We start from the raw sequence: 8,959 nt of genomic DNA on the forward strand, positions 1-8,959 counted from the left end.
TATTATTGGGAAGAAGTCGATTCCCTCAGCGGCCAAATCTAGTCCATTCAAATGGTTAAAAAAAAAAAAAAAAAATTTACCAGTAAATGACCAAAATCTTGTTACTACACACCACTCTTTTGATCTAAATTATAAAATATTTTTAAATAAAATTTTATATATTAATAAAATTCATTAAATATATTCTATATTTTTATTTTTTTAAATAAAAATATAAATTTTTAAAAATAATTTTTATTTAATACTTCATTGATAAAAAAATATTAAAAAAAATATTTGAGAAGAGTAATATTAAAAAATTATCATTATTAAAATTTTATGTTTATCAAAGTATTTTATATTTTAAAATGTTAATTTTTTTAAAAAAATATTTTATAATTTAAAACAGAATGAGTACATTATAATACATATGAATAATTTATTTTTTAAAAAAATATTTTAAAATGTCATGTGGATGAAAATATGTGAGGCTTAAACTAAATTTTGATTAAACAGACTTAACTTATTTATATAAATAAATTTAATTATAAATTTAAGTATGGCTTTTTTATTAAACAAATAAGGCTAAAATTTGAACAAGGTAAAGTGTACGACTCTGCACACTTATTTACTTATTTTAATATAATCAGCCTTTTTGTTGCCAAGCCAAGTCTGTAGAAACATCCAGTCTATTATATTTAAATTTTGGGGCAATTTGTTTAATAAAGAGATAATTCTTAAATTTATAATTAAGTTATTTATATAAATAGGCTTAACTTGTTTAGTTAAAATATGGCTTAAGCTTGATCTATTTTCATTTCTAGGTGATATAACAAATATATTTTTGTTACTCTTTAAAAATAAATTATTTACATGTATTTTTAATAGTCATATGATGTATGTATTAATGAGATTTTAACCATTTAAATTTATAATTTAAGCTATTTATATAAATAGACTTAACCTGGTTAGTCAAAATATAGCTTAAACTTGGTATATTTTCACTCCTATGTGATATAACACAATATTTTTTTATTATTTTAAAATAACTTATTTACATGTATTTTTAACAGCCATTTAAAAATACGCATATATTTTTTTCATGAATTTACATATATTTTTTATATGTACTGATGAGATTTTAACTATTTAAATGGATTAGATTTAGCCGCTTGGGGAGGTTGAGATTCTTGCCGCTGAGAGGATCTGGGAGTGTTATGGTCCTTAACGTTTTGATGTCGACGTAGCACTCTTTCACACCAGACATGTGGATATTCTTGGGCTGGCTAATGAACCAAATGCACTCCAACACTATTCCCTTAGGCCCAAATGTAGAAATTAATCAAAACCATCTGTATAAAAAATAAACGATCTGTTAATACCTTTATAAGTATTTTTTTTTTTTGAATATTTTTGTAAGTGTTTTTTTTAAACCTGAAAGATTATCCTAATACTTATAACTAGCGTGTATCCAACTCATTTTATTATTAAAAAAGAGAAAGAAATTAAGTCAAACAAGGGACTATTTTTATGCCTCATACCCAAGTTTAGACAAGGCACTAATTTTAAAATTAGAAGTTTCCTTTCAAGGCTTTTTTTTTTTTGGTTAATGTCCGGTATTACATTTTAGTCCTTCATCAATGATTATTTGAAGAGGTTTAAGAAAATACACATCAATTTAACTCTTTATGCCATCCACCTATTGAAAAACTTGTAAACATTATCATCACTCGCTCGCTCAAACTAATTGAAAACATTTTGTGAAATAATTATCATCAACGACCTTATGACTATCTAAAGAATACATTTGACACATTTATTTTATTCGACTAAATATTTTAAAACTCAAACTCGAGATCAAAATAAACTAATCCAACTTCTTTGGCTAATTAAACCAAACAGTCCTTGCCTTAACCAGTTGAACCCAAAAGGCCTTTGGTATTTCAATTTAACTCTTCATGGAAGCATCCCTTTATAGTATACGAAGATTAATATTTTTTTTTTTAAAAAAAAAAGCAAGCCAAGGAAAACAGAACTCTAGGATCATGAGCTAGTGTTATCCCAGTGGGAAAAGTAAAAAGATCCAATACAAAATTTCGTATTGCTCATCTGACACAAAATTTCGTAACAGAAAAATGTAAAAGAATACAGTCAAACCGATAAATTATGCAACCTGATTTGGCGTCTTCCAAACCCACGTCAAAAATAGGAGTTCTATCAGTCGCTAGAGACGTATTAACACTTGAATGAAATGAAACGCCATCTCCCTATAAACAACAGGTTAGCAAAGTCTACCCTACAAGCCTACATATCTGAACCTTTCAAAAGATGATGTAAAGGGTTAAAGAAAGGCACAATCCACAAAATCACATTCCAATTCATCCCTTGAGATCATCCGACATGGCTGATGGAATGCAGTGCGTAGTTAGAATATCAAGAGTAGCTGCTTTAGCAGTAGCTGAGCGAAGGACCACTATCTGCGTGTGACATGATTACTGGTTAATAGATGGGCAAATTCCATGTTCCACTTAAAACAAAGCCATGTTTCACACAAGCACTCAGTTGAAGAAGGAATAGAAGAGGCACCTGATCATACTCTAGATCGAATTTTAGATATTCATCATTGCAGTTCTCAACCATGGTGGCCAAGCTCTTCAGGTTTTTAACAGGTTTTCCATTAAAAGCGAGGACCTTCAGATGTAAATGGAAGGGGAGTCAGTGAAGGGCTGAGTGGACTAGACTAAATATAATATAAATAGAAGCAAGGAAATAACAATGGAAAAATAAAAATTACTAATACTAGCCTGAGTATTAACAATATCTTCATACCCAATGTTTATATCAGCTACCAGCACCTACAATTTAGCGGACACAGATCATCCAACTTTGTTGGAAACTACAAAGAAACAACAGCAAAAGGCAAGAGACAGTGACAGAGTGTACCTGAGAGACCACAACAAGTTGCTCATTTGGTGACTGTGGCATTGAATGCAGCAGTTTATCCAAAAGCTTGACTGGAGCCTCGTATTCATAATCCTTTCCATACTGTTTATACGTGAAAGAGAAGGGTTTGAAAATTCAGGAATTCATGCAGAAACACAAGTTACTAAAGTTATAGTGTGTTTCCAGATCTACAGGAGTCTAGCTGGAAAAGGTCAAAAATTTCAAAAGCTCATGGTATAAGTCTAGAAAATGTGAAAGTGAAACAAGTCATAGTATAAACTGCTCTGCCATAAATACCTAAAATCAAATAAAGGGATTGAAAACTAACACATCACTGGACTTTGATTAAATATACTATTGTATCCGACTAAATACAAAAGATTCTCTAGCAACTAACTAAACCACAGGGTCCAACTTAATTCAGGCATATCCCACAAGCACAAGGCCGATCACACATTAAGGGCCCTATAAGTGCAGTCAAGAGCCGACAATAATTCATATTGCTAATGAATGATGAACAGCACCATTCACTTGTACATGGAAACCATACTGCAAATTTACAAATTTACGTGGATGGTTTATTTCATCATTTTTCATGAAATTATCAAATTTCTTCACACATCCCAACAATCTCCTAAGCAATTATGGTCACACTCTTTGGTTTCATGAAAAATAGAATCATTTTATGTTGTTAGTTCAGCTGAAATTAATGCAGACCACAGATGTATTAGACATTTGATACCATTTCAAGAAACAAAATCTAAGAACACGAGATAGCATGCATATTAAAAAAAATTAACGTTGTCAACATAAACATGAAATAGACTGACTTTGGAAGCATACGATGGTGAATCAACCACAAACCTCAGAACGAAGATATGGAACTGAGACAGTTGTAAAAACAAATCCGGCAATGATATAATATGAGGGAGGCTTGCCCTTGCTATGTGCCGGAATGAGCCTTTTGTGACTACCAAGTTTAATGTTAAATTTCGATATCTCTGAATCTCGCAATACTTTGATTACTGCTTTATCCCCAGTGTATTTCTGAGATATAAGATAACTGAAACCAATGCGCTCTCCATGGCGAAATGGAACTGTAAAATGTAACAAAGGAGTTAAAGCATTAGGGGCAGACACTTGAACACCAAACTCAATAACTAGATACAAAGCAATGAAACATCAACATATAAGCTGAAAAGTTATGCCAGGACAGGTGCTTAGCCCAAAATTCTTCTTGTCAGCAGTAACAAGCATCACACATTCTAACAACAACAAATCTTATCCTACTAGGTGAAGATCACATATTGCTCATAGATAAACTTTAACCTCGTAGGATAGTACTCAAAATTTCACAGCTCATCTAATAAAGAATTAAGGAAAAGATCATGACAAGTATGGTACTTGAAATTTCACAGCTCATCCCCATCCCCAGGAGAGATGATTAACTAACAAAGATATCCCATCACTACCACGTACAACGGACAGGGGTTAAGGAACATACCAAGGAATTTTGAAATTTAAATTATTTCCAAAGGCTGCTGTGATGTCCCTTATTTTCCTCCAAGAAATTTCAAAATTAAATGATTTATATCTAATGGACACCCCAAGTGAGGTAAGGAACACTCCTTCAAAAGTTAACTACTGAAATAGAAGAATTAACTCACTTAAGTTCCCCATAGAACAACCATATAGTTCCTCATGTTACCTTGGTCTCCATCAATTGGATGCGCCCTTCAAAAGCAAACATCTCAGCAGCTATATGCTTTGACACTTCACTCAGCTTCTTTGCCAATCAGATCCCTCCATATATATCCTTTCCAAAGCCAAAATCATCAACTTTGATATGACACCCCTAAAAACTAACTATTCAAGTTGGAGAGCTATCCAGTTTAAGTATCCCATTCCATACTGCCATACTGCTCAATATACAACTAGGAATCTCATATTACCTAAGTCCCTCGTAAATTTTCCTTTGTGGATAGTCAACTATGTGATTGTATAGTATTTATGAACAGCCTTTATGTTTCCCGATTCTTTCCTCTCAGCTGGCCATACATCAAAAGGATTGTTCTTCTCTATGTCTCTTTATCATATAAATAGATGTTTCCATCTTATCTAACTGAGTCAAAGCAATATACAAAGGCTTTATCTGTATTATCCATCATAGTTTTGAGGAAGTAAAATCTATCAACTTTAAGCAATCAGTTATAGACATTGAAGAGTATATCACAAAAAGATCATAATCTGAGAGATGGACAGTAGAAGTAAAGAGCTCATGCTCTCGCAATTCATTTTTGTCTATAGTGGTTGCTTTAGAAAAGCAATGATAGGTCCTCCAACAAAGGAATTCTCTACCAGCTAAAAAAAAATATATATCAATAAAAATATAGGCTAGATAGCATGCCCAAAAGTATACAAGGCAGCAAAATTCCATTTACCTGTCCCATCATTGGCAATATCAACCCCATCAAAGCTAAGAATAACATCTGACGGTTTCAAAACATTAAATTCTGGAGCAGTTGGATCAATTCTTCTGATACGTACCCCCTTCTGATCAGATCTCATGCCCATTGCCATTCGCAGATCAGGATTTTCCATTTTCTGCCACTCAACCCCAAGGACAGGGAATCCTGAAAGCAGATGCAAACAAAAATAACGAGTAGATTAAAACTTCTGTACTCTTTTACCATTGTTAGATGCATCTTGTCAAAATCAAATTTACATCTTCGTATATCAAATCAGCAACCATCATACCTGTATATGCACCATTCTTCTCGTAATCACGGATGAAATGCATGATAACTGGTGTTGGAATGACATAACCTATATTTTCTGCATCTTCATGTTTGAGGGACTGAAATGCAATTCCCACACAACTTCCTTTATTATTAAACGCAGGCCCACCAGAATTACCCGAGTTTATAGCAGCATCTATCTGCAAAAGAAATAACCTTCACAAAACTAGGAAGAGACAAATGAAGCAAACCTGATGATACCAGTGAACAAAGAAGACACACTTATTTTCTACTATGTGAGTATCTGACACAGCCACAACAAATTATCAACACGAGCCTAACATGTTATGTGTACAAACATGCCAAAATGAAATATTTTCAGTTATGATGTGCATCATACACAAGTCCAACATGGCTAGCCCCAAAAAGAGAGAGAATGAGAAACTAGAAACCCCATATGGATGACGTGTAAACATGCATGTTTGTCCATGCTTCAAAGGGCAGAGGCCAGTCATTTCAACCTAACCTGTAATCCTAGAAGTTCAGCAGAACCATGGACGTATGATAGAATCTCAATGCGAGATACAACACCACTAGTCACTGAAATGGTGTCTCCGCCAATAGGGTAACCAACAACAATAACCGCATCTTGCAGTGTGGGCAAACAACCGAACTCTACAGGTGACATTCCTTGCCAGAATTCATCATCTTCAACAGTAAGCATGGCTGCAAGTGCAACATTAAGAGATTTAATTCAGATTCTTATAAGAATTATAGTTAGAGGCCTCCTTTGTGATGGATTCCCTCCAAATTTTCATAAAATAGCTGATGTTGTCACTGTTTTTGTTTTACTATTTAATTCTCATATTCATCTGGTTAATATATTAAAAATTAGTTAGATTTAGATGTCAACGGAAAAATGTGTACCAATGTCACATTCAGTCCCAATGGCAAGCACTCTGGCCAAGTATTTGGTATCGGAGCCACGTTTCTTGAGCTTGACTTGGGTGTAGTGCTCCACTGAATGGGCATTGGTGAGCACCCTCCTCCCACTTATCACAAACCCACTACTGCTAGAGCTGTACTGCCTTTTCCTCTGCCACGGCAATGAAAAATTAGGTTCTGTGTGCACACAGAACACCTTAACAACGGAGTCCATTGCTGGCACCACTCTTGCCGAAACACTCTCCCATGCAGGATCTGCTTCCATGGCCATTGCTACTGCCATAGAGCCCCCTGTATCACCAGGAACAGTAAAATCTCCATCAATGTCAACAGAACGGGAAACCCGTCTAGCAGTAGAAATTACAGGTGCCTTATCAAGCTTGTCAAAGTGATTGGCTGATTTCTTTGGTCGGCGACGGTAGCGTGGAGAGGTAGTGTTGTCAATTCGATCAACATTGCCAACAGAGAAGACATCATCCTTAGTGGAAGGGTTGTTGCTGTTGTTGTTAGGGGCAGTGCCAGTGGTAGGCAAGTCTAGGATTTCTGTAGCAGGATTTTTGGGCTTGCGTCCTCTCTTTCGCTTGTTGTCCCCCATGTCTTGGTATTGTAAAGAATCTGATTTTGGTTCTTATCTGCAAACAGTAATGAAGAAAACTGACAGAATTAGGTAGAGTCCCACGAGACCAATGCAAAAGTGATATTTTTGTGACTTTACTAATAGATTGGTGGCCTAAATAACTCTACCCGCAAGGATCATTTTCCTTTTTAAGCAAAATCACAAACGATGATGATGATAAAACCTATTATCTACATCTACCAAGATACAAACTAAAGTCAGAAATAGTGAAAAGACTACTTAAAGTTGTAGAATCAGCAAACTAGACGCTCAGATTGCAATTTACTCAACACATTGACACTTGGGTAATAAATTTGATATGATGATCAAATCAAGAATTTACAACAAAATTGCTGCTTCATAGAAATTAACAAAATTAAGGAATATAAAAAAGAAAAAGGATAGAGAATGGAACGGTAAACAAAACTAAGCTACCAAGAAAAGAAACACAATGATGGTGCATTCCTACCCATGCAACAAACTCACAAATTAAATGATGGTGACATATTTGAGAAGGATTTGGCCAAACTTATTCATAAGAATTGCTAGTTCAGCCACCAACAATTAGATAAGCATTAACCACGCCTGCATTTAATATTTATTTAAACATATATGAACTAGAAATCTTATTAAAGATCAAAACAGCTATAGACCAAGAAAGTACATCAGATATTCAACAAAATGGGGTTACGCATGTGGACCTGGAATGCTGCAGTTAGGAAAAATCGACTAGAAAGATTCGAGCTAGGACACGAGTTGGTGCGTACCAATAAAATAATTACAAATCCGAATAGGTTGTAAGGCCTCTGATATTCAAACGCCAAGCGCCACCTCCTATTCAACAAAAATTTCAATTTCTCGAATAGGCGTTTTATTACACAAATGGATAGCTCTAGATGCAGTACAGCGATTCAGGAGTAAAGAGTTAAGCTTTTAGGAATGATTCCTTCCAGAATAAGCACAATAGTATAAAGAAAAAGGCTATAAATTAAAGACAAACACTGACTGGGCATAAAAAGAAGGCGCGAGGGGTTGGGCAATGAGTTAAACGGGAAGCGAGCGGGGATAACGCATTAAAACCAAGCCAACCCTTTTCACGAAACAAAGATGAAATCCAATAACCTCAGAAAATCCCTTTTTTTCCTGTTCTATGCGGTTGTTTAAAGTGAAAATTTCAATAAAAACCAACTGCGTTTGAAGTATACGAACCACTAGAGGCATACATACCAAGCATGTACCAATTCCACAAACAAAACGGCACAAGAGGAAGCAAAAGAGAAGAAGAGAGGAAAAGTGACGCTTCCGCGACGGTTGCTGGCACAGGGCCTAATGACGGAGGGAGCGGGGGGAGGTGGAGACCGGATGAACTTTCGAAGTGCTTCGCGTGTGTTTGGATACGAATTTTAATCGATTTTCCAATCACATTACCCAAACACCAATTAAACTAAAAAATCGATTTTGCCCAAAAAATCGATTAATTCGCTAAGCTGCCAGTGTGTTTGGATACGCAATATAATCGATTTTTTACTTTAGAATCGATTTTTTGAACCAATTTACCCAAACAGTCAAAAAAAATTAAAAATCGATTATGAGGTAAAACACGCGTTTTTTCAAAAACTCCTTCGGTGCCAAAAGTTGATTAAAAGTATTGGAGAAAATTATAAAAAAAGGCCCAACAAAAAATTATAAAAAATGCACAATATTAAATAAAAATAAAACCAAACTCTTTTCTCTTAAC

General features: G+C 34.6%; 1 protein-coding gene across 3 annotated transcripts; it reads right to left on the reverse strand.

Moving 5' to 3' along the window:
• Positions 1-2,053: 2,053 nt before the first annotated feature.
• LOC129309739 (protease Do-like 9) lies at positions 2,054-8,606 on the reverse strand. 3 transcript variants are annotated; one of them, XM_054951427.1, is made up of 11 exons: positions 8,449-8,606; positions 7,989-8,055; positions 6,588-7,237; positions 6,187-6,386; positions 5,680-5,860; positions 5,364-5,555; positions 3,787-4,019; positions 2,923-3,024; positions 2,784-2,834; positions 2,566-2,670; positions 2,054-2,456 (listed from the first exon to the last, which is right to left on the reverse strand). In XM_054951427.1, the coding sequence occupies exons 3-11, from the start codon at positions 7,198-7,200 to the stop codon at positions 2,358-2,360; spliced, it is 1,776 nt and encodes a 591-aa protein (XP_054807402.1). In that variant the 5' UTR covers positions 7,201-7,237; positions 7,989-8,055; positions 8,449-8,606; the 3' UTR covers positions 2,054-2,357. The 3 variants fall into 3 exon arrangements, with proteins under 3 accessions (XP_054807402.1, XP_054807403.1, XP_054807404.1); XM_054951428.1 differs by having other exon boundaries at positions 7,989-8,052; positions 8,449-8,589; XM_054951429.1 differs by lacking the exon at positions 7,989-8,055 and having other exon boundaries at positions 8,449-8,602.
• Between the last annotated feature and the right edge of the window lie 353 nt (positions 8,607-8,959).

The sequence above is a fragment of the Prosopis cineraria genome, unplaced genomic scaffold, assembly GCF_029017545.1.
Source record: "Prosopis cineraria cultivar Desert tree isolate PC_DT_omini unplaced genomic scaffold, ASM2901754v1 PC4, whole genome shotgun sequence".
NCBI lineage: Eukaryota > Viridiplantae > Streptophyta > Magnoliopsida > Fabales > Fabaceae > Prosopis > Prosopis cineraria.